Source organism: Myotis nattereri (genome assembly GCF_964212035.1).
Source record: "Myotis nattereri genome assembly, chromosome: 1".
Taxonomy (NCBI): Eukaryota; Metazoa; Chordata; class Mammalia; order Chiroptera; family Vespertilionidae; genus Myotis; species Myotis nattereri.
In genome coordinates, this window is record NC_138075.1 from 51024478 (window position 1) to 51051612 (window position 27135).

The 27135-nt window shown below is 39.3% G+C and overlaps 1 protein-coding gene across 1 annotated transcript in view; it reads left to right on the plus strand.

The window, feature by feature from the left end:
- ICE2 (interactor of little elongation complex ELL subunit 2) overlaps positions 1-27135 on the plus strand; it is a 62558-nt gene that overhangs the window by 22383 nt on the left and 13040 nt on the right. Inside the window, exons 9-14 of the mRNA XM_081094769.1 lie at positions 1277-1458; positions 9265-10273; positions 10987-11162; positions 17803-17932; positions 24435-24519; positions 25867-25917. Coding sequence (XP_080950895.1) covers positions 1277-1458; positions 9265-10273; positions 10987-11162; positions 17803-17932; positions 24435-24519; positions 25867-25917 — 1633 coding nt within the window. The remainder of the gene's footprint in view (positions 1-1276; positions 1459-9264; positions 10274-10986; positions 11163-17802; positions 17933-24434; positions 24520-25866; positions 25918-27135) is intronic.

Below are 27135 nucleotides of genomic sequence, written 5' to 3' on the forward strand. Positions count from 1 at the left end.
CTCAGTGTGAAATTATAGCTAATTTGCCTACAAACGTCAGGTGGTCATAATAATCTGGCCACTCAGTGTATATAAAAGCCTAAGTGATCATTACAGCCACTTGACCAACCAACCAGTCACTATGATAGGCACTGTCCACTAGGGTGCAGATGCTCAACACAGGAGCTGTCCCCTGGTGGTCAGTGCACTCCCACAGCCAACCTCCCACGGGTGGCCAATCTCCCGTGGTCACTCCCCCGGACTGGGCAAGATGTCCCTGATCACTGGCCAGGCTGAGGGACCCCACCCGTGCATGGATTCATGCACCAGGCCTCTAGTAGATAAGTTATATCTATAGAACCTGTACTCATGAGGGGTGAGAGGTATTAGAGAAATAATTATGGTTTAGAGCAGTGGTCGGCAAACTCATTAGTCAACAGAGCCAAATATCAAAAGTACAACGATTGAAATTTCTTTTGAGAGCCAAATTTTTTAAACTTCAACTATATAGGTAGGTACATTGTTATTAACTTAATTAGGGTACTCCTAAGGCTTAGGAAGAGCCACACTCAAGGGGCCAAAGAGCCGCATGTGCCTCGCGAACCGCAGTTTGCCAACCAGACAGGGTGACTAAAAACACATGAAATGCTGAGGTTCTTCTATCTTTTAATGAAATGAAAGGAATGCAATACTTCATTAGATACCCTCAAATGGGTGAGTACTTGTCTGTTATTGGAATTCAGAATTAAAATAGGTCTATACTTATGAGCATAGGCTAATCTGTCTATTGACAGTAAAATTATATTTGCATATAAATTCCTCTGTACAAAAGATTATTCCCCTTCAGTTTTGGTTCATATTTAGTAGCTTTTTCTTATATTCCAGAATTAATAATATTATATGTGACAACATAATTATAATAAATGAAGGACTGTGTCTAATGAAACAAAACTGCAAATGTAATATATTCTCTGTGGTAAAAATTTCATTACATGTCGAAACCATAATCCTATAAGATCTGAGTATTAATGACAGGAAAAGTATAATAGTAAAATAAACCCTTTTAAAAAATTATTAGAAAAAATATATATTTTTCTTGCCAGTCAGATTCTCTGGTCCTTAGATCTCTAAGGGATTTTAAAGATCTTCTGATTCAGGGGTGGCAGATATTTGGTCTTGTGCTACCACTTTCTTACCCATGCCTCTTTGTTTAGTGATCCTTCTGTCATACATTCTGGGTTTTTTTCCTAAATATCACTACTAGAAACTAATAACTCCCTTCTCTTTCTGTTTTAAGGTTCAAAACCAGTTAAAGTAATTTATGTTAATTCACCACTTCCCCAAAAGAAAATGACAATGAGAGAGAGAAATCAAATCTTCCATGAAGTTCCATTAAAATTCATGATGTCCAAAAATACATCTTTTCCAGTCTCTGCAGTATTTATGGACAAACCAGAAGATTGTGTGCCTGAAATGGATGTATGTAATGTTTTTTTTCCTTAAGGGAATGTATTTGTTTATTCTGTTGAAGCTTAAAGTTTTATTACAAGTCTCTAAATCTGGTAGTTAAAAATCTAGGCTGTAGATTGAAACTTAAAATTGAACCCCAAGTCAAGGTAGCCTTTGAGCAACTAATTTAATTTCCCTCAGCCTCTGGTTTTTCTCCTTTTTTTTTTAAAAAAAAAGAAAGGCAATACCTATTTCACAAGATTGTTGTAAGCATTAGCTTTGCTATTACAATGTAAAATGCTGAGCACAGTCATTAGTATGCATGTACTAAAAACTCAGTTAATAATGGTGATAGTTTTAATTGTTCTCATTTATATTTAACATTTTTGAAGTATGAAAAGGAACAGATGAATTGGATTGGTACAGAAAGTATTTGGCCAGATTGTTAATCCTTTTCAATATACTTAGTAGCTGTGTGACCTTAAGGAAGCTACATAATCTCTCTGTGTCTAGTTTGCTCATCTGTAAAATGGATATCATGATATTACCTAACTCATAGGATTATTTGGAATTAAATGAGTTAATATATGTAAAGCATTTAGAACAGTGCATTTAGAACAGTAAAGCATTTGCATTCCAGAAACAGTAGCATTTGTTATTTTGTGTATTTTAAAATATCCATGATTATTAAAGTAAGACATTCTGTTTATACTAGACTTTCTTCATTTGTTCCACAAATATTTATTGAGTAGATACTTTCCTATGCACTGAGGATACAGCAGTGAATAAAAAGTCTTTTTTCTCTTAGAGCTTATATCAGAGCTTAACAAAATAATAGCAAAAAAGGAGATAGTGGTAAATGCTATTCAGAAAAATAGAGTTGATTAAGGGAAAGAGATAGAAATGGAACTATTTTAAACTCATAGTCAAGAAGGCTTTCCCAGAACAAGAAATATGAACAGAGACTTACCTAAGTCTACCTAAAATTTATATTAGTGTGAAGTGAATATCAGGAAGTAACAAGTATTATTATGAAGAAACATGAAATAGGTTAAAAGGGATGAAAACTGACAGAGTAACTCTTTTCATTAACAGCAGACCAGGTTATTTGGATCTTTCTCATTACTGCTGACAACTACACTTGATCTTAGCCAAAAAGCCAAGAAGTGATTATTACTTCTGACAGCGAAAAAAAGCTGGAAAAAATATTAAAATCCTTTCTTAAAATCATCAAAGAGCTAACAAGATAGTAAGGGCTGAGATATCAGAGAAGACCAGAATCCAGGGAGGTGAGGCTGTCTCTTAGGGTTATTTTTGCCCTGGATGGTATTGAGCAACTCTGAAGACGCAACAGAAAATGAACTGTGGTTTTGGCAGCATCAGAGGACTAGGGAGACAAAAGTCACAGTTCAGTTTTTCATCAAAGGCTTAGACCCTGCAGGGCTATACCTCAAAAGTAAGGGTAAACCAGAAATAAATTGGCTTTCTCAGAGGTTGTAGCCTGAGTTTTCAGGCCTTGAACTTGGATTCAGATGGTTTTGGATTACTGGACACTTCGCAAAAGCAAATGAAAATAATTCTTAGAGGAACATAATATAATTTTGAGCCTCAAATAGTTTCTGTGAATAACATTTAAAAATATAGATAGCTAGAAACAGGAGGAGAAACAATGACCAAACAGATTCACATAAATGGGTCTTAGAATTATCCATCAAAAACTGTTAGTCAATTCTGTTTAATCATACAACATTCAAAGAAAGTAATGCTTGAAAAGAACTGGAAACTTTTACAAGCTATAACAGCCCAGTTGGTGTGGCTCAGTGGTTGAGCAGTGACCTATGAACCAGAAGGTCATGGTTTGATTCCCAGTTAGAGCACATGCCAGAATTTCAGGCTCAATCCCCAGGAAAGGGAGTGCAGGAGGCAGCCAATCAATGATTATCTCTCATCATCCATGTTTCTATGTCTCTCTCTCCTTTCCTCTCTGAAGTCAATAAAATATATATATACACACACACTCTAGAGCAGTGATTCTCAAACTTCTGGCCCTTTAAATACAGTTCCTCATGTTGTGACCCAACCATAAAATTATTTTTGTTGCTACTTCATAAGTGTAATGTTGCTACTGTTATGAATTGTAATGTAAATATCTGATATGCAGAATGGTCTTAGGTGACCCCTGTGAAAGGGTCATTCGACCGCCAAAGGGGTCGCGACCCACAGGTTGAGAACTGCTGCTCTAGAGGCTCAGTGCACGAAATTCATGCACAGGGTTGAGGGGTGTCCCTCAGACCAGCCTGCACCCTCTCCAATCTGAGATCCCTCTCACAATCCAGGACCGCTGACTCCTAACAGCTCGCCTGCCTGCCTGCCTGCCTGCCTGATCACCACTAATCCCTCTGCCTACCTTCCTAATCACCCCTAACACCTCTGCCTGCCTGCCTGCCTGATTGCCCCTACCTTGCTCCCCTGCTGGCCTGATCAACCCTAACCACCTGTGCCTTGACCCCCGGCCTAAACCACAGTCTGGCCTCCCTCTAGGAGGTGACCTGGCGGATCAGGGGAAGGCACTGCCCCCATTACCCCGCTGCTGCCGCCACTGCTTGCTTGAGCCTCCGCTCAGCCCTTGCAGCAGCCACTGTGGCTTTGTCTAGAACAGTGGTTCTCAACCTTGGCTGCACATTAGAATCACCTGGGAATCTTTTTAAAATCCTGATTTCTGGGCCTCATCCTCTGGAAGTTCTGTTTCTTTGTTACTAATGTTGTGACCCCACCCCATAACAAAGAAACAGAATTTCCAGAGGATGAGGCCCAGAAATCAGGATTTTAATAAGATTCCCAGGTGATTCTAATGTGCAGCCAACATTGAGAACCACTGGTCTAGAAGGACATCTGGATGGTCACCCGGAAGACGTCTGCTCTAATTAGCATATTACCCTTTTATTAGTATAGCTATATTCCTATATATACAGATTTGAGAAAGAACTAAATAAAAATTTTAAATTTTAAAAGTGAAAAATACAGTAATTACAGTTAAGAATTCTGTAAATGGGTTATAAGCACATTAGATAAAGCTGAAAAGAGAATCAGTAAACTGGAAGATGAGTCTGAGAAGACTATCCATATTGTAACGCAGACAACAAAAAGATAAAAAAATATAGAGAATAAGGCAAGAGATAAGAGAAGATATACTAGTAATGAGAATGTTTAATGTGTGTAGTTGCACCCAAAAGGATGGTGTAAAGGAGACATTGGGGCCAAATCAATACTTAGAGACGAAGAAAAAACTCTTGAAAGACCTCAGAGAAACAAAAGGCACATTTTCTATATAGCACTGAGAGTTAAACTGCCAAATAACTTCTCAACAGCAACAATGGAACCAGAAGACATTGAAATAATATTGTGTTAAAAAAATATAACCCATTTACTAAAATTCTCTAACCAAATTAAACAGATATTTTTCATTAAATATTGAGTTTGCTACCAGTAGACCCCTCTAATGGATGTTCTTTAGGCACAAGGAAAATAATCTAGATGGAAGGAGGAATGAAGAATAACAAAAGTGAAAATAATATGTATAGACTCTAATTTGTAGGTGATTGCAGGGGCACTCAAGAAGTTAAGAGATTGCTGAGATGACGGGAGCCCTAAGAACTCTAGATACTGACCAAAGTCCCTTCCAAGGCAAAAGCCTTTGTTCAGGAAAAATTACTGGTGGTAGAGTCCATATTGAGCAGAACAAGGGCATTAAAGATAAATAAATTTTCAGATAACTAATTGTAGGTGAAGGAAATAGAGGAACCAGATCTCAGAATGTGCTCAAGATTCACACACATACACACGAGCCTACATATATGCATACTTTGTGGTAACAATGAAGCATGAGCTTAGAGCCATGAAGCTAAGAAAACTGTCCTGGCATACAGGATTGTTCTTACATAGCAGCAAGAGAAACCATCACATTTAAACATGAAGAACAGAAGAAGCTTGTTGATAGAAGCTCTTATGAAGGTATTAGAGGGGGAAAAACATATTGTTATATTTCTACAGTGAAGATGTACCCACAAAATCTGAGCACTGTATTCATCCTAAAAAGCTTACTTCTAGAAATGTAGCTTAGAACTACCAGGAAAAGAACAAAATGCATGTGCAAGCTATTCATTGCAGTACTATTTGTAGTAGCAAAGGATTAGAAACAATGCATACGTGTACAGGTATTAATTAAATAAATGGTACATTTTCAATAGCATACTAAGCAGCTATTAAAAAGACTGAAAGAAGCTTTAGATATGCTGCTATAGTGACATCCAGGATATATTGTTGAGTGAAACAGGAAAGGAAGAGAACATTTTTTTGTAATAGGCTACTTTTTAATTAAGTAAGGAGGATATATAAAATCCATGATTGGCCAAACATAGATTTACAGTTGTGAGTACATGAAATCAGAGTAAAGAAAATCCACACCATGAAGAATAAACTTAAACTAGTGAAAATGGTTAATAATTGGAGGAGGGATGGAACAAAGCAGAGGAGGTAGGCTTATCAACTAGATTTCTCTGAATGTTCTTTGTTTTATACTTTTAACTGAGCCAAATAAATGTTTTACATGTCTCTAAAACAAATTTTAAAATGTTATAAAAGCCAATCAAAGCTGAAGTGAAACAAATGAACCCACTGTATACCAAGTTAGTGTTTTAACCAGTCAGAGAAGAATTATTTTAAGTGATAGAAACTTAGTAAATTGATTGTTACAGCCCTAAAGATTCATATCCTAAATTCAGAAAGAACTGCCAAAAAATCTTAAACTGCATTTAGTAGTCATATTGTTATGAATGATATTGCTGTTTTTATTTTGAACACATCAGATACTACAATAAAACAAATAAGTAGTAATTATATTAAGAATCAAGTATTCCTAATATATGCCAAGCAATGAAGTTAAGTAAAGCTCTATAATAATATAGGAATTGTATCAAAAAGATACCAGAACCAACTTGAAGAGTTTCCTATTGGACAGAAATGTGTCAGTTTAACTATGACAAAGGATGACTGCAATGGATTGAAACATGAAATATGTTAAAAATCTATGAATTCATACTGATACTTTACAAAAAGTACTAGTCATCTTTGGAGAATGCTAATGCATGAAGTCATTATTCTGAAAACTGATTTTTAAAAACAAAGTATTGTCTTGCCTTTCCAGTACAAACTATATATCAGGGTAATGAAAGAATATGACTGTCATCATTTTGTAGCTCCTAATAAAATTTTGAATCTAGGCAGTGATCCTCATCAGTCACTGCTAAAATCATTAGAAGATCAATGAGGAATTTTGTAATGGATAGATTAAGTTGATGAAACTTGATGAACCAACAAATCAATTGTAATACCACAAGAAGAAAGATAACCAGACATCGTTAGCTTCCTGATTGAAACAAATATACAGTACCATAAATAAATACTCAGGTTAAAAATTATACCTGAATCTGATCAAGCTATTAGATCATTTTAATAGGAAATTCTAAAGCTATATGAATGTGTTAAATGATATCAGAGGGATGCAGAAATTAAAATCTAAAATGGAAATTTTGTCTATGGCTAGGTAGATTATTTTGTTAGAGCTTAGTTCCAACATACCAATGTTGTGGGTTCCATTCCTGGTCAGGGCACATACAAGAATCAACCAGTGAATGCACAAATAAGTGGAACAACAAATCAGCGTTTCTCTATCAAATCAATTTTTAAAATGGAAATTTTTACAAGCTAACTAATATGGTTTCTTCTGTAAGTATCTGGCAGATGTATCTGGAGTTGGCAGAGTATGGGGAGAGGCATTTGACAAAGAAACTTGAGAGATGTGTCAACCACATGCAATGTAGAGATTTTGGTTGGATACTGATTTCAATAAACAATTGTACAAAGATGTCACACTGGGAAATTTTAACACTTGATGAAATATTTTATGATATTAAGGAAGAATCCTTTTATAGCTACATGCTAAAGTATTTACAGATAAATAAGATTTTTAATTTTATCTAAATTCTGTTGGGGTGAGAATTGTTTTTCAATTCATTAATTTTTTATTTAAATTTTTATTTTATATTATGATTATATTATATATTAAATATTACTTCTGATTTTTAATGTCTAGTGTTCTAATTTTTATTGCTTTTTAAGTATTTTGTAATTATCATTAGTTACTATCTGGAGTGTTTTTTCATTTCCAAGTGCTTGGATTTATTTGTTTATATTTTTCTTAATGATTTTATTTCCCTCTAAACAGAGAGTAAGACCTTAGCAAATTGTGTTTTGTGCTATATTGATGTTTTCTTTGTATATTAACTTATAGTCCATCTTTGGAAATGCCCCTTGGAATCTTGGGAGGGAAAAGGTATATCTTTGTAGTCTATACGTATGTTTTCAGTCATTCATCTACATTTGTTTCAATACTTTAATATTATTCATACTTTCTATTTTTACATACTTAGGGACATACAATTATGTTTCTGTCAAGTTTTCCTTTTATTTTTAAGTTTTGACTACATATTTTGATAGTTTAGGCATGTCACAATTCATGACCAGACCATTATCTGTTTGTCATCGATTTCCTCTTTTTTTTTTTTAACATAGAATTCCCTTTTCTGTTTAATGCTTTGCATTGAATTCTGTGTTGTCTAACACTTAATATTACTATTCCTTCTCTCTTTATTTCTTGATATTGTGCCCTGTGGTTTTGTTTTTCACCTCTTTGTGAAAGAATGCTTTATATAAATAACATAGTTTGTTTATTTTTTTACTAAATCTAGTAGTATTTTTTATTTTATTAGGATCTACCTTTACTGAGAAGCTATTTACTATGTGCCAGGGACTATGTCAAGTAACTTTCTATATACAATTTCTCATTTACTCCTTAGAACAAATCCAAGAAGATGACCCTGTTACCACTATTTTAGGGATGAAGAAATTAAGGCCCAGAAAGGTTAAAAGAACTTACACAGGTTGATTTACTCACTATCTGATTGCTGTCAGACTATTTCTTTCTTAAAACCTAGGCTGTGAGGCTAATGGGTGTACATAGCCCAGCCTGTAACCAAATTTCCATGGTATTTCTTTAACATGCCATGCCAGATTAAGGAGAGATCTGCTGCTGCTTGGGGAAGAGGACCATTTATTCCTCAATAAATTAAATCTGCAATTCTTCCATTACCAGAATAGTACATGAAAAACTGCAGTTTCAGTGGCTTCATGTCCCAGAATACAAAAACATCATGTCCTGTCCATTTCTCCTCCTGTTACTGAGATTCATTTTCCCTGAGTAGATGTAGAAAGAAAGTCACTGATTGATGTACTTGACTCAGAGGCTGGCGACCCTTCACCAGCTGCATTAGAGAGCAGCTTCCTCACAATGGCAAAGAGGCTTTTCTCCTGTCAGCTAAGTCCAGGTGTCTGTCTCTGCAAGAGTGTGTGGAATGGGTGTGAATGAAAATCTGCTTCCTTCCTATTTGGCTCTATGTCTTCTTTGTGGTCTTGTCTACTGTTTGATTAGTGGAAATTCCTCTTGGGATGTGATAGTTCACAAATGCAGGTATTCCCCATTTCCTGTGTTGATAACAGCTTCACAGATTTGTGTTTCATCAACATTTCAATGGGAATGTAAGGTTAAATAAATTAGTTTATTGTCGTTTATTGTCATTCTTAAGCAAGAACCCTTCAGAGCCATTAGACTTTCTGCTTTTAAAGAGCATGAACTATGTATGTGAGGAGTAGGGGCATTAAGAGATAGATGAGGTGTGGCCTGGAACTTTTGCTAATAGTTTAACAATATATTTTCTTAAGATGTCTAATGAAGTTAATGACTGCCGAAAAATTGAAACCCTTGAAAATTTGGATCTGGATTTTGATGATGATGTCACAGAACTTGAAACTTTTGGAGTAACCACCACCAAACCATCGAAGTCCCCAAGTCCAGCAAGCACTTCCACAGTACCCAAAATGCCAGTTGCTCCCAGAGCCCCCAGTGCAGCATCCACACCTGTGGCACCAGCTGCACCAGCTGCACCAGTAGACATTTCTGCTCATGCTAGAAGTTTATCTCAGATTCTAATGGAACAGTTGCAAAAGGAGAAACAGCTGGTGACTGGTATGGACGGTGGCCCTGAAGAGTGTAAAAATAAAGGTGATCAGGGAGTTGTACCATGTGCTGAGAAGGTATCAGAGAATTCTGACAAGCCTCTGGTGCAAGATGGTGACTTGCAAACATCTGATGAGTTACAGTTAGGAAGTTCTGTGGAAATGGAAACCTCTAATAAAAATGACATGGCTACTGATACAGTGTGTGCTGATGAAAGACTAAATATTCCAGAGAGTACTGACAATTCGAAGGAAGAGACTGTTACATCAGAAGCAGAGAAAACTGACGATGTAATGCTTTGTCATAGTGATACAGATGAAGAATGTTTAATCATTGATACAGAATGTCAAAAGAATAGTACCGGAAAGACAGCTGATGTGGGTTCTAACTTAAATTCTAAACCAGCCAGCCCAAATTCTTCCTCGGGACAGGCTTCTGTAGGAAACCAGACTAATACTACTTGTAGTCCTGAAGAGTCCTGTGTTTTAAAAAAACCTATCAAACGAGTATATAAAAAATTTGACCCAGTTGGGGAAATTTTAAAAATGCAAGATGAACTCTTAAAGCCAGTTTCCAGAAAAATACCTGAGTTGCCTTTAATGAATACAGAAAATTCTAAACAACCTCCTGTTTCCGAGCAACCCTCTGCTCCTTCAGATGCCACTACTTGGCCAAAAACTGCATGGACCTCTGCATTTCAGAAGCCAAAAGGACGTAAGTAAATATTGACAAAAAACTTTATATTTATACTCTTTGCCTGTACCTTGTCCTTTAGTTCTTCTCTTTCATTCACCTCACTTTCTCTTTGTATTAACCTGTTTAAAATCTTTATATAGTCATTGATATTTCACTTCATTTTTAATCTACTTATCAGTATTTTAACTTCCAAACCTTCTTTCTAAATATGTACCCAAAGATGTATAGATTTTGTACCCTATGTTTATCCAACATGTGCAGTGGCTACTAAGCTATAGGCAATGTAGTTTGCCAAACTGAAGGGAAAGCGTATAAAAATCATAAACACTTATTAATCCAAAATGTATTTCTTCTTGGTATTGAACTGTAATTTTGTACTTTTATATTTTGTGAAGTAGATATAAAGCTGCACTTCAGCTCTGCCTAGATTAGGAATAACATTTTTCTAAACTCTTCTTCTCACTTCATATGTTGTCTCACTAATTTATACTTTGCCTAGGGATAAAGTAGTAGTTAAAAGAAAGAGAACTGTAAAGCTTCGATTTCAGGTTTTGCTGCAGTCCCAATAAACATAAACAGAAGTGATAATAGCGTGAAGATGTACTCAGAGGAAATATAAAGTTAAACTTGAAATTTAAAAATAAATCACTGAATTGTTTTATCTTGGATTATGATGAATAACCGACTAATGTCTTTTAAAATAAAAATGAGAAATATAATTATTTTTAAAGGATTGCCATATGAACTTCAGGACTATGTTGAAGATACATCAGAATATGTAGTTCCTCAGGAAGGAAATTTTGTTTACAAGTTATTTAGCCTGCAAGACCTGCTGTTACTTGTACGATGCAGTGTCCAAAGGATAGAGACCAGACCACGTTATAAAAAACGGAAGAAAATCAGAAGAGTAAGTTGTTACTTGTGGAGTTGGGATGTAGTAGCCCACATACTAGTAAATAATCTTCAAATATCTAACATGGCATTGTTGTGAAGTTTAATTTTAAGTTGTTGATCACTCTTATAGTTCTTCCAGGTTGAATTTTTAGTAAAATACTGAAAACATTTTTAATAAGGGAAAGTACTTAATTAAATATAATTAGTCATGAATGCTGATAACATTCTTGCATGAAATGTATAAACTTTGTGAATAATGGCCCCATCATAGATTTGACTGAGACTGGCACATATGTTCCTGCTTTCTCTGTGAATTTGGATTTCCATTATGAAATACTAGAGGCCTAGTGCACGAAATTCATGTACGGGTAGGGTCCCTAGACCTGGCTGGCAATCAGGGCCAATCAAGGCCTTCTGGTTGCCAGCCGGGGCCTTCCTTCTGACTGCCCGGTGGGGCCTCCCTTCCCCAGTTACCAGCGCCTTCCTTTGTTCCACGCCGCCCCCTGGTGGTCAGCGCACATCATAGTGAGCGATCGAATTCCCAGTCTCTCAGTGGAACTCCTGTGGGGACAATTTGCATATTAGGTTTTTATATATATATAACTAGAGGCCCAGTGCACAAAAATTTGTGCACTCGGTGGGGGGGGGGGGGGCCTCAGCCCGGCCTGTGCCCTCTCGCAGTCTGGGACCCCTCGGGAGATAACGACCTGCTGGCTTAGGTCTGCTCCCGGGTGGCAGAGGGCAGGCCCAATCCCTAGGTGCAGCCCCTGGCCGGGCTCAGAGCAGGGCCAATTGGGGAGTTGGGGCGCCGCCCCGTCATGCACAGAACAGGGCAGATTGGGAGGTTGTGATGCCACCCTCAGTCACGCTCAGGGTAGGGCCAATTGGGGGGTTGGGGCACCGTCCCCTGTCACACTCAAGGCACACACACAGAGCCGCAGGGCAATCAGAGGTTGGGGAGCTCCCCCCTATCAGGCACAGAGCAAGGCTGCTCAGGGGATTGGGGCCCCGCTCCCTGTCACACACAGAGCCACAGGGCAATCAGGGGGTTTGGGCGCTGCCCCCTGTCATGCTGATCCCGGTGCCGGGAGGCATATTACCCTTTTACTATATAGGGTAGAGGCCTGGTGCATGGGTGGGGCTGGCTGGTTTGCCCTGAAGGGTGTCCTGGATCAGGGTGGGGGTCCCCACTGGGGTGCCTGGCCAGCCTGGGTGAGGGGCTGAGGGCTGTTTTCAGGCTGGGAGTGACTGAAGTTCCCACCCGCTCCTTTTTTTCTTTTTTTTTTAATTTATTCTGGGCCAGCTTTACCTTGAGGCTTGGCTCCAGCTCTTAGGCCTCCCTCCGCGGCTGAAAGTAGGTTTCTGGCCTTTGCTTACAATGTTGCGAATCTGCTGGCTGAAGTCCAGTGGTATTTGTTACAATGTTTCTTAAACTACCTGCTCAGAGGCCTGCAGCTGCAGGCGGGGAACGTTGGTTTCCTCCGTCACTGAGGCAAGCAAGCAAGCCTCATGTTAGTTTCAAGCTGCCTGGCTGCCGGCCGCCATCTTGGCTGACAGTTAATTTGCATATCACCCTGATTAGCCAATGGGAAGGGTAGCGGTCGTACGCCAATTACCATGTTTCTCTTTTATTAGTGTAGATAGATAGATAGATAGATAGATAGATAGATTACCTCTCTTTCTCTCTCACTTTGTCCAAATTGTGAAAGGTGGGCTTTCACGCACATTTGAAAAGTCTTGCCAGAATTGTTAGAAGACCAATTGTCTTCCTTTTTTTCCCCCTCTTGTTTCTTTGGGATTTGATGTCAATATTTGCCTCAGTTAAAAAACTTTTTGGTACAATTTGAGTAATTGGCTCTTTCAACTGTTTTCTGTATTTGATATTTGAAATTATCTTCCAGATTAGTTTGATTTGTGTGTGTGATCACAGAATTCTGGTAAATAAAGAGGAGCTTCTCTATTATAATTGATTAAGAAATAATGAAGTCTCTAATTTTTTTACGATAATTTTTCCTTTTGTGTACATTTGCCATAGTATACTTCTTAGAAGTTTTAATGTCTGCCTCATGCTGTCTAACCTACCACCCAATAACAATCTTCAAAGATCACTATATAATGTCAGTGTGCTTTGGAGCTAGCGTTTAAGATGAATTAAGAATTGTCATGTTCCAGCATTGATCCTTATAGATCAGTCATAATAAGGAATAACTGAAAAAAAGAAAATTAAAGTGTCAACCTTGTTAAGCTAATAGCAGCAGTGTTAGGCCTATCATGAAAACACTCTAAAGCTAACTGCGGGATTTGGATGTATACTTTGTCCACCAGAATCCAGTGGACTGGGTGGATCCTTTCCTTGATGATACTTTATCCTTTGTTAAATTTAAGAAAGGTTGTGAATAAGTTATTAAATTCCTAATTCTCATAATTGGGTTTTCATCACTATATCAGACTTGAAATTTTAGAAAGCAAATGATTTTTAATTAAATGCATGGGGCAGTTTTGTATGTTTTTTTAATAAGAGAAAATCAAGGAATGGCAAAAGACTATACATTGAACACTGATATTCTCTATATTAAAAAATTTTTACTTTATTTGCTAATTTTCCTGTTTTATCTGTATTTTACTGTGATCAATTTAATGGCCACAGCATGAACATCTTAAATATATGTAGTGTCAGTGCTATGGATTATATTTTCGAGGTTTTATATCTTTCATTCTTACTTAGTGTCTTTGATTTATTTGGGAGATAATCTCTTTTCTTTCACATTCTACCTTATGAACCCATACATACCATTTTGTAGTGATCTGCCAGCTTACAGCACTCAAACATTGATGGCCAGTGTCTCTTAAGTAAGAATAGCCTAGGGATGTTTTGGATATATATTTAATTTCTGAAGACATTGTCATTCATTTGACTTAAGTGAAATTTGTAAATGTGAAAACAAAACTTTATAGGAGAGACTCCACCCTTCATAAAAATATATCCAAAATAGTCCAGCCCCAAAGAATATCTGAATAGCCTTATATTTCTGATTGTGTCAAACCCAGAGTAAAATTTTAAAATTTTCAGTGAATAGTTATATGGTACCAGTCATTGTATGTAATAGTTTAGTACGTTTAAATCCCTTAGCAAAATGTGTTCCCCTTAGAATCATGTTTTATACCATAGAAACTCAATAAATAGGTACTGAATAAATGAGAAAACTTGAGGGGTGAAGAAGTAGGGAGGTGTTGATAAGAAAAGTAATTTAGGGAAGTTGAGGCACTAATTTAAGACATTTTAAAGTGGTACTGTTTAAACTATAACTAGGTTAGAATCTTCCTCATTAATATTTCCTATTTAAAAATCAACTTGTTTAGGTAAAGCTTTAAAATATGTTATAGAAGTTTCTTCAACCTCCGATGTCCAAAAACCTCATGTCTCTTTTATTTTCCTTTGGGTCTTCAATGTTCTGTTATAATAGTTGAGATTTTAATTTCCAATATCATTTGTCCTTCCTCGTCAAAATGCTGCTTAATAGGAACTGCGCTTTAGAGAACTTAAAACAGGAGCCAGTCTAAATGATGGAATGAAATAAAGAGAGCTAATTTGGACCACAAGATGAAGCAAGAACTTACTGAGTTATACCCATAGTTGTGAAATCCACACCAAGTAACTTTGATTTGATATTATCTGTCTCAGTTAACCAAATTTCCTAAGAGATATATTCTAAAATAATTCAAAAATTTAGATCCAATTATTTTGTAATTTATATTGGTATTCTAGGGTGAAGAAAAAAGATATTGGAGGTGCTTGAATAGAATGAACCCAGTGGGATCAGTGTCAGGAAATAGCTTTGAAGTATCTATTTAGGAATGTATGTGAAAGTTTAAAAGGTTTATGTGAAAAATTGGAAGACAGAGAACCAAAAAAGCTTTCACTTAGGGAAAATAGGAGCTACTTATCAAGGGAGAAAGGAATTACTAGATTTAATTTTTATAGTTAGAAAACTTTGATTGCATTTAAACTTTCACTTTAATTTTGGAATACTAAGATAAAATATGCAGACTTTCTTTCCTGTGGCTTCCTGGAGATGGCAGTAGAATACATATAGAATTTAAAACCAGAATCAGATATGGCAGTTATTAACAAAGAAAATCCTCTGAAGTATCAAAGTACTTTCTTTTCAAAAACAGTAATATTTTCTTATTTTAAAAAATCTTGCCGAAACCGGTTTGGCTCAGTGGATAGAGCGTCGGCCTGCGGACTGAAAGGTCCCAGGTTCGATTCCGGTCAAGGGCATGTACCTGGGTTGCGGGCATATCCCCAGTAGGAGATGTGCAGGAGGCAGCTGATCGATGTTTCTCTCTCAGCGATGTTTCTAACTCTCTATCTCTCTCCCTTCCTCTCTGTAAAAAAATCAATAAAATATATTAAAAAAAAAAATCTTAACTCTGTTATCTAGTCATGATTCAGAAAGGGGTCTTCTTCACCCAGTTGTTATTTTCCTAACCCTGCTGTAAACTGGCTATGTGTCCTTGAGCAAATGCCTTAGCCCTTTGGGCCTTCTTTTTTTTTAATCCTCACCTGAGGATATGTTTGTTGATTTGAGATACAGAGAAAAACATCGATGTGAGAGAGAAACATCGATCGATTGCTTCCCGTACATGCCCTGACCAGGGATGACACTCACAACCTAGGTGTGTGCCCTGACTGGGAATCAAACCTACAACATTTTGGTATATAAGTAGGTGCTCCAATCAACTGAGCTACCTGGATCTTCATTTCTTTATCTCTAGCTACTATTTGCAACTATAAGTAATTTTAAATGCAGATTGCCAATTGCTAAAGAATTATCCTGTATAATAAAAGCCTAATATGCAAATTGACCGAATGGCAGAATGACTTGTCGGTGGCAGGGTGGAGCTGGCAAGCGGGCCAGCCAAGGTGGGTGCCAGTGGGCAGAGGGAGGGGATGGCGATCGGGGCAGCAGCGACCAGCAGCGGCAGAGGGGCAATCGGGGGACACTGGGCCAGCCACTTGCTGGCCGGCACAGTCCCCTGATCGGCCCACTGGTTGCCTCCCATAGAGGTAGGCCAGACTGTGGGTTAGGCCTAAGTCATCAATCAGACATCCCCTGAAGGTTTCTGGACTGTGAGAGGGCACAGGCCAGGCTGAGGGACCCACCCCCAGTGCACAAATTTTTGTGCACTGGGCCTCTGGTCCTATATAATAAAAGCTTAGTGTGCAAATTGTCCCCTTGACCGGAATTCTTTTGCAAGTTCGACCAGGGCGGTGGGGCTGGCCGGCAGCCAGGGGAAGGGAGAGAGTACCCGGCTGGCATCTGGCAGCCACTAGGGACCCTACCAGTGCACGAATTTTGTACACTGAGCCTCTAGTTATACAATAAAATGCTTTTAGCAATAAAATTAAATCAAGGGGCCTTATTACTCATGTTTGGTCCCTGGAATAACAGCTTGTTAAAAATGCAAAACCTTAGTCTACACCTCAGATTCTACAATTTAATAAGATCACCAGGTTATTCCTATACACATTGAAATTTAAGAAACAGTACTTTAGAGTTTTATAACATTCATGTTATCATATAATCATATAAACCAAACCTCCAAACTTGATGTTACCAGAAATTTCACTGGATTTGAATTGTCCTTACCACCACTGTTGTGCAAAGCTCATTAGATTGGCCACTTTGTGAAAATCAGGAATTCTGAAACATTTATGAAATATTTTCAAGTATATAAATAGTGACAGCTTAGTATAATTTTGAAGTACTATGTAGCAATATCACTCAGTAAGTTCCATAAATCATGTGTCTCTCCTTCTGCAGCTGGAAATGAAGACACTGCTATTAACAGTAGAATTTTCTTTGACAGAAGTGAGATAACATGAGCACAGTGAACATGACTAATATGATATTTCACAAGCATGTATTTCCTTGCATATCCTCCTTCAGACCAGTAATGGGTACAGTAATTTACCTAATCTATTTAGTGTCCTGATCAATAAACTCTTAACTCTATAACTTTCCATGTGGTTAGTATCTAAAACAAAACTTTTATATTAATGAAGCTAATGACATTCACAGATGTTAATGTAGGTATTAATGCTCATACATTCATAGAATGAAAACAAGCTGCTCAGACTACTTGAGCCTTAGATAATGTGACTAATGCTTTAAAGGGGCAAAAATTAGTACCTTTTTTAAATCCTCTTGAAAATTACTAGGATATTTCACAGTCATTGCTTCCAGAATCTGGTTTTTAACCTTTGGGCAATTGTGTATCATAGGCTTTGTTTCAAGGTTTCTGCTGTCAGTCACATTCTCTGGCGGAAGTAAATGCAGATTGCCAGTTGCTAAAGATTATTATATAATAAAATGCTTTTAGCAATAAAATTAAATCAAGGGGCACATGTGGGGAGGAATACTCACTGGGATGGGGTTATCTGGGGAAGGGGGTGGTTAGGGTCTCTTATTCATCCACCTCTCACCCACAAGGGTTCTGTCTTTCTGTCTGAACCCCACTGTATTTAAAAGGATCAAATAACATTACTTGAAAGCATTTTGAAAGTGGCAAAACTGTATAGGCAAATGTATTTGCTGTTAATAGTAAGTTAATGGAACTTTTTGAAAGAGTATAACCTTACATTTCAGCAAGTCCCAGTATATGTTCTTCCAAAAGTGGAGTATCAAGCTTGTTACGGAGCTGAAGCTCTGACTGAAAGCGAACTGTGTCGCCTATGGACTGAAAGTTTATTGCATTCCAACAGCTCCTTTTATGTTGGTAAGTTTATAAGAGTCTTTGTTCTCCTTTTTTATTCTCTTGTAAGTACATACTTTTTTATTCAATTATACATGTCTATTCTGTACTTTTTGTTTTCAGTTTTCTAATTGTGTTAACATTCCTATTAAAAAACCATTCCCTACTTCAGAGTTACATGGCAGTGTAGGACTGATGATCTCAAATGTCTTAATTTCCCTCTTATCCCATATCTGTTTAGTTGTACATGAATCTCAACCAAATCATTTTATTTTTAAAATACTTTATTCAATAGTATAAAAAACTAAAAATATAGAGTTGTTTTCTAATGAGCTTCTTTAAAAGTACTTTTTAATTGGTTTAAGCATATGTTTTGAAATGTTTTTAAAATTATAATGACACTGTTTTTGAAATCTCAAATATTTTTTTAATGTATTTTTATTGATGAGAGGAAGGGAGAGGGAGAGAGAGACAGAAACATCAATGATGAGAGAGGATCATTGATTGGCTCCCTCCTGTACATCCCACACTGGAGATTGAGCCCACAACCTGGGTATGTACCCTGGCCAGGAATTGAACTATGACCTCCAGGTTCATAGGTCGATGCTCAACCACTGAGCCACCCCGGCCAGGCTAAAATCTCTAATACTGATGAAATAGTTTTTCTTTAAGTTTGTTTTTGTTTTGCATCTTTTGGGGGCAGGTAGTCAGACAGGGATTTAATTTGTGTTGGCTGGGTTCAACTATACATCATGTATAGTTAACATACTTCACATGAAGAATTATTGATATTGTTCCCTCCCAGTGGAATGCCTAATCCCACACATCTCAATCCATCCCAGCCAACTCTAGTTGCCCCTCTATTAAGTCATTTTCTTCCTGTGATCTCTCAATACATTGTCTTTTTTTTTTTTTTACTGTTCTCATGACTTGTTGCTTTCTACTTTATTGTTTTGTAAATCTATCTTTTCATTAAACAATATGCAGTTTAAGAATCTGGTGAAACTTTGGTTTTGAATTACATTTCTCTGTTGATTAGTGATGTTGACCAACTTTCCATATGTCTTTTGGTCACCTGTACATCTTCCTCGGAGAAATACCTATTCAGGGCTTTTGCCCACATTTTATTTATTTATTTACTTTATTTATGTATTTATTTATTTTATTTCATCACCGTTTATTTCCTTTATGCCCTCTTTCACCTCTACTCATCTCCATCCCCAATCACCACACTGTTATCCATGTTCATGAGTTCTCTTTTTTTTCTTTTGCTCAGTCCCTCTACCCACCTCCCACCTACCCACCTCCCACCTTCCCTTCCCTCACCCCTCACCCCTAATGCTCTCTAACTATAAGTCTGTCTCTATTTTTCTTGGTAGTTCAGTTTGTGCATTAAATTCCACATACGAGTGAAATTATATGATAGTTGTCTTTCTCTGACTGGCTTATTTCACTTAGCATAATGTTCTCTAGGTACATCTATACTGTCACAAAGGGTAAAATTTTCTTTCTTTTTACTTTTGTCCACTTCTTAAATTGGGTTTTTTGTTTTTCTGGTGTTAAGTTGTCTGAGTTCTTTATAAATTATGGATATTAACCCCTTATCAGTTGTATCATTGGCAAATATGTTCTCCCATTCAGTAGGTTGTCTTTTTGCGTTTTTTTGTTGTTGTTGGTTTTGTTATTTTTTTCAATATATTTTTATTGATTTCAGAGAGGAAGGGAGAGGGAGAGGGAGAGATAGAAGCATCAATGTTGAGAGAGAATCATCAATTGGCTGCTTCCTGCATGCTCCCCACTGGGGATTGAGTCCACAACCTGGGCATGTGCCCTGACCAGGAATTGAACCGTGACCTCCTGGTTCATAGGTCGACACTCAATCACTGAGCCACGCTGGCTAGGCTGTAACATGGATTTTATATTGGCGTGATTATCTAACATATAACTCAGGTCTTTTATACCACTCTTCCTTGGTACATTTCAGGGTTTCAGTGTTTTATCTCCACCTGTTTTGCAGAAATTATGAATTACTTTGTAAAATAGAAGTGTAATCTTGAAAATTTGCCATTTTGTTTTTTGGAATTATAGATTTATGCCATGTTCAGAAGAAAGTAAAACTTTGAATATACTGTTTTGATTTTATTTTTAACCATAAGAAATCTTATGTATGCTTTAATTAAAAATACGCCAGATTTTTTTCAGCTTTACTGAGGTATAATTGGCAAAATGGTAAGTTATCCTATCTAATAAAAGAGAAACATGGTAATTGGCCTACAACCGCTACCCTTCCCATTGGCTAATCAGGGTGATATGCAAATTAACTGTCAGCCAAGATGGCGGCCGGCAGCCAGGCAGCTTGAAACTAACATGAGGCTTGCTTGCTTCAGTGAAGGAGGAAACCAACATTCCCCGCCTGCCTTGCAGGCCTCTGAGCCTGCAGTTTGGAACATTTTAACAAATATAGAAGCTAAAAAAACCCCCAGAAACCAGCTTTCAGCGAGCTGGGATCTCAGAGCTGGAGTCAGAGCTGGAGTTATACATTGTTTCAAACCGAAACAAACCAGATACCTACTTTCAGCAGTGGAGGCCTAACAGCTGGAGCCTGAAAGCTAAAGCTGGCCCAGAATTAAAAAAAGAAAAAAAAAAGAAAAAAAGGAGCGGTTGGGAGCTTCCATCACCCGCCAGCCTGAAAACAGCCCTCAGCCCCTCACCCAGTCTGGCCAGGAACCCCAGTGGGGACCCCCACCCTGAAGGGTGTGTGACCAGCTGCAAAAAGCCCTCAGCCCCTCACCCAGGCTGGCCAGGCACCCCAGTGGGGACCCCCACCCTGAAGGGTGTGTGACCAGCTGCAAACAGCCATCATCCCCTCACCCAGGCTGGCCAGGCACCCCAGTGGGGACCCCCACCCTGATCCAGGACACCCTTCAGGGCAAACCAGCCAGCCCCACCCATGCACCAGGCCTCTACCCTATATAGTAAAAGGGTAATATGCCTCCCAGCACCGGATCAGCGGAGCCGAGAGGCCTCCCTGCACTGGGATCAGCGTGACAGGGGGCAGCGCCCAAACCCCCTGATCGCACTGCAGCTCTGTGTGACGGGGCGGGGCCACAACCTCCCTATCCACCCTGCTCTGTTTGTGACAGGGGAAGGCGCCCCAACCTCCTGATCAGCCCTGCTCTGTGCCTGATACGGGGGAGCTCCCCAACATCTGATTGCCCTGCGGCTCTGTGTGTGACAGGGTGCGGCGCCCCAACCCGCCCCCCCCCCCCATGGGCCCTGCTCTATGTGTGACAGGGTAGAGCCATAACCTCCCCATCAGCCCTGCCCTGAGTGTGAGAGTGGTGGCACCCCAACCCCCTGATCGGCCCTGCTCTGTGGGTGATAGAGGGCGGCGCAACAACCCCCCCCCACCCACCCACCCAACGGGCCCTGCTCTGTGTGTAATGGGGTAGAGCCATAACCTCCCCATTGGCCCTGCCCTGAGTGTGACAGTGGCGGCGTCCCAACCCCCTGATCTGCCCTGCTTTGTGTGTGATAGGGGGCGGCACCCCAACTCCCCTATCGGCCCTACTCTCTGAGTGACGGGGGAGCTCCTCAACCCCCTGATGGGCCCTGCTCTGTGCATGACAGGGGGGAGCTCCCCAACCCCCTGATGGGCCCTGCTCTGTGCGTGACAGGGTAAGGAGCCCCAACCCCCCTGATGGGCCCTGCTCTGTGTGTGACAGGGAGCAGCGCCCCAACTCCCGGATTGGCCCTGCTCTGTGCGTGACGGGGTGGTGCCGCAACCTCCCCATCGACCCTGCCTTGAGTGTGACAGGGGGCGGTGCCCCAACCCCCCAATTGGCCCTACCCTGAGCGTGACTGAGGGTGGCATCACAACCTCCCAATCTGCCCTGCTCTGTGCATGACAGGGTGCGGCGCCCCAACTCCCCAATTGGCCCTACCCTGAGCGTGACTGAGGGTGGCATCACAACCTCCCAATCTGCCCTGTTCTGTGCATGACAGGGGGCGGTGCCCCAACACCCCATCAGCCCTGCTCTGAGCCCGACCAGGGGCTGCACCTAGGGATTGGGCCTGCCCTCTGCCACCCGGGAGCAGGCCTAAGCCAGCAGGGCGTTATCTCCCAAGGGGTCCCAGACTGCGAGAGGGCACAGGCCAGGCTGAGGTACCCCCACTTCCCCCAGTGCACAAAGTTTTGTGCACCGGGCCTCTAGTTTAAATATAATTTACAAAATAGTAAGATATTTAAACTGTACATCTTGATGATTTGATATACCTATACATTGTGAAAGGATTTCTCCCATATAGTTAATTAACACATCTCCTCACATATTTATATTTATAATTTTTAATGAGAACATTTAAGTTCTATTTTGTCAAATTTTAATTATAAAATAGTGTTATCGGCCATAATCACCATTTATACATTAGATCCTTAGACCTTATTTATCTTATAGCTGAATGTTGTACCCTTTTACCAACCTCTTGCTAGTTCCCTGTTTCCCCATCCCTGGGAAACACTCACTTTTCTACTCTCTATTTCTAAAAGTTTGACTCATTTTTTTTTTTTTTTTTAGATTTTCTGTACAAGTGATAACCATGCAGTATTTATCTTTGTCTAACTCATTTCATTTAGCTTTATGCCCTCAGGATCTATCTTCGTTGTCATAAACAGCAGGATTTCCTTCTTCCTCCTGTATATATATCACATCTTTATCCATTCTTCTGTTGATGGATACTTAGGTTGTTTCCATATATTGGCTATTGTGAATAATTAAGATGGCTTTTTATAATCTTAATTTTTATCTTAAGAACCAGGTATGTCTTAGGGATGTGTAGAGAGTGTCCAAAACAAATTTTATTCTTTTACTTTGATAATAAATACAATATTTCTGTAAAAATTGAATCTCCATAAAAATTCAACTTTTATAGCAATTAGAAGCACCAATATTTTAAGTTGTTATTCTTACACTAGGGGCCCAGTGCATAAATTTGTGCACCATGAAAGGAACTGTGGGCCGCGAGGCTGCAGTGGGGAGCGGGGGTTTCTTGGCCCATCCTCCATGTCCCCTCTTGTCCCCTCCCACCATGGCCCCTGGTCCCCTCTCTGCCGGCAGCTGGTGTGGCTGGTGGTGCCAGCCCTGCTTGCATCCACTGATGGTGCTGAGCAATTGGGACCAGCGCCAGCAGCGGGTGCAAGCAGCGGCTCCAGCGCCAGCTGTGGGTGCAAGTGGGGCCGGCGCTGGCAGCGGGTGTGAGAGGCGGCTGCCAGCTCTGATCACCCCTTAGGAGCAGGGGGAAGTGGAGCAGCAGCAGGTGTGAGAGGCAGCTGCCAGCTCCAATCACACCTTAGGAGCAGGGGGAAGTGGAGCAGCAGCGGGTGTGAGAGGCAGCTGCCAGCTCCGATCACCCTTTAGGAGCAGGGGGAAGTGGAGCAGCAGTGGGTGTGAGAGGCGGCTGCCAGCTCCGATCACCCCTTAGGAGCAGGGGGAAGTGGAGCAGCCCTGAGGGGTGATCAGGGCCGGTGCCGGCAGCGGGTGTGAACAGTGGCTCCAGTGCCGGCAGCAGGCACGAGTGCCAGGCAGGGGACCGTGGCACACAAGAGCAAAGAATTTTCAGTAACCACCAGAGGCTTGCCCTGATGACAGCCCCCACTCACCTGCTCCCCCATCCTGCCATGGCCAATGCCTTCCATGTTCCGTGCACACCCCTTGGTGGTCAGCGCACATCATAGCAACCGGTTGTTCTGTTCTGCTGTTTGGTCTATTTGAATATTAGGGTTTTATGTATATACTAGAGGCCCGGTGCATGAAATTCGTGCCCAGGGGGATGGAGGTGGGGTCCCTCAGCCTAACCTGAACCCTCTCCAATCCGGGAGCCCTCAGGGGATGTCCCACTGATGGCTTAGGCCTGCTCCCCATGGTTCTCTGCTGTCTGTGGGGGCTGCTTGGCTGCTCCCGGGTTACTGTGGGTGATGGCCAAGCAGGCCCTGCTCTCAGCGGCTGCCCCCCGGGACTGGAGGACTCCAGTGGGGTTGAGAGGACTGGGCACTGCCATCTTGTGGCTATGGGTGCTGCCATCTTTGTGTCAGAGTGACAGTTAATTTGCATATTACTCTTTTATTAGATAGGATAAATTGTGGATTTAGAGATTATTTCTCTCTTTGTTTTTGGTGTTGACACACGTAACCTTTTCTCCATTCAGCACATTTTTAAAACAACTCTTTTGGAATATAAAGATTCTTTACAGTTATTACAGTTTTATAAAAACACTAGAGGCCCAAAGCACAAAATTCATGCAAGAGTAGGCCTTCCTTCCCCCGGCTGCTGGCACTGGCTTCCCTCTGGCACCCAGGACCTGGGCTTCGCTCGCAGGTCTGGCTTCATCTGGAAGGTTGTCCAGAAGGACATCTGGTCTAATTAGCATGTTATGCTTTTATTATTATAGATCTTTAAAGAGACTGGATAACTTGGTTTTTAGTTTTTTAAATGCTACAATTGTTTTTAAGTTTTATATTTTATTTTAGGTCATATTGATGCTTTTACTTCAAAACTTTTCTTGCTAGAAGAAATTACCTCAGAAGAATTAAAAGAAAAAATTTCAGCACTCAAGTAAGAAAGTTTACTTTGTGGTAGTGATTGTTAAACTTGTTAATATGATCACGAATTTTTCTTTATTTCTAAATACTGGTCAAGTTTAAATACTTCCATTTTTAAAACTTTTAAGCCTTTTATACATTGAGGCTTCTCCTGACGCAATTTGTGATCTATCCATATTAATCTCAATCTCCAAATTAAATATAATGCCAGTGGCACCAGTCTTTCTACATAAGACAGCAGAGGCTGGAGCAAAGAGTAGCCCAGCATCTTGGAGGTGCACAGAACCATACATTGCACCCCTTTTCAGGGATGGGAAAGAAAAGGACAGTCACAGACTCTTAGCTCTCAGGATTGTATATACTCATTTAGACGTACTAATTTCTAAAAGTTTATCCCTCTACCAAGCATTTCTGTGCATCAGAGTGAAATGAATTTACTCAGAACAATAAATGCAAAGGAAATAACTTATGAGCATTATGTAATTTGCACCTCCCAAATTTCTAGGAAGGACTGGTGGTAGCATTATCTCCATTTTATATGTGAGGAAACTGGGACTCTGACTTGCCCCGGAGCAGACAGCTAAGCTAGTGACAGCCTTGGTAGATAATATATTTGATTTACCACTTAGGATGAGAAATTGTCCTGATTTACACTAGTTGCATAGTTCCAGCCTTGAGGCTTGACACAGTTTTTCAAACTTTATTTCTCTGCTTGAACTTATAAGTGTCCACTTCAATTATAAGAATTGCTTCTTTCCAGGGGTAACCTATGTAAAGCTTTTTCATACATCATATTTACATACATTTACATATGTAAAGTTTTTGTGTACATTATTCAGCACCTGTCCCACATCACCCAGTGAAAACCATTTTTAAATAAATAAGAAAGGCAATGAGTTTAGGGTTAGGAAAGATATAAAGAAATACCTTATATTTCATTTGTCTTTATCCTGTCCCCTGTCAGTGGCTTCTCTGGCATCACTCAATTTCTCTAAATTTAAAGTATCTCTCAATTTCTTTAGAAGCTAATTTAGGACCATTTCTAAAAGGCAAGCTCTTATACAGATTTGTTCTGCTAAAGACATCTGAACATTTTTAAAAGTTTATAATTTGAACATAAAGTAGTGATCTCCTTACAACTGCTCTAACAAAAGCCATTCCTTGGTGATTTTGAAGAAAACACAGGAAATGGCAAAAAAATAAGTAAATATTATACTTTAATCAAATTAGAAATAAATTTTGGTATTCTGTGTTTTAGCTGTTTTCTGAGGGCATTTCTCTTCCTAAAGATCTATAATTGTTAAGAGTAAGGGTTTTTTTGTTGTTGTTTAATTATACATGAATTTCTTCCATTTTCTAGGATTTCAAGTTTATTTAATATCCTCCAACACATTCTAAAGAAATTAAGTAGGTAAGTATTTTTTGGACAGTTTCATTGATATGTCTGATTTTCTTGGATGAAAATTCAAGAATACAAACTTTGAATATGTGCTGTTAGGAATAAATATAATATAACACAGAAGATCTATTTTTTTGTGTCAAAGTTGAAGTTGTGAAAATATAACTAAAAAGATAATACTTACATTTTTCTATAAGGCTTATTTTATTGGTTTCCTATTGCCACTGTAACATACGATTACCACAAACTTAGAACAACACAGTGTATTCTCTTACAGTTCTGCAGGTCAGAAACCTGAAATCATCTTCCATTGGACTAAACTCATGTCAGCAGGGCTGGTTCCTTCTGGAGGCTCTGAGGGGACAATCATTTCCTTGCCTTACTTTTCAGCTTCTAGTGGCTGCCTGTATCCCTTGCCTTTGACTCCTATCTCCATCTTCAAAGCAAATCACTCAAATTTCTGCTTTCCTTGTCACATTTGCAAAGCCATTAAACGTAACATTAACAGCTCTGGAGATTAGAATGTGGACATCCTGGGTGACAATTATTCAGCCTACCATAGATATATTGTTCACATTTTCAGGGTAAGGAAGCAACATAGACTAGTGATCAAAAGTCATTAGCTCCATGGAAAATATTAGAATATGGATTCTCCACCCAGTCATTTATCAAACTAAATAAGTGAACTTGTTACATGAACTTTTGTGTCTTTCTGTTATGCCCTTACCAAAAGATAAACTAAAAAACAATTCAAGAAAGAGTCTGATCAAAAATCTCAAAGTTCTAACTCTCCTACTTATGAAATGATGGTGTTGAGTTCAGTAATTTTCTAGGTACTTTTCAGTTCTCAGATTCTGTGATTCTGTAGCAGGATTTTTATTTTATATATTCTGTTATTCATATAAAACACAATGCTTATACATGAAATTTTTTTAAATTTATTTATTGTTGAGAGTATTACAGTTGTCCCCAATTTTCTCCCTTTTTGCTCCTCTCCACCCAGCCTCCCACCCCACCCCAAGCTTTCACCACACTATTATCTGTGTCCATGGGCTATGCATATATGTATATATGTTCTTTAGTTAATCTCTCTCATCCCTCCCACCCGCCTCCCTACTGAGATATAATTTGAGTCAGTCTATCCCATATATCCATGCCTTTTGACCCATTTTGTTTGTCAGTTTATTTTGTTCATTTGATTCCACATATAAGTGAGATCATGTGATATCT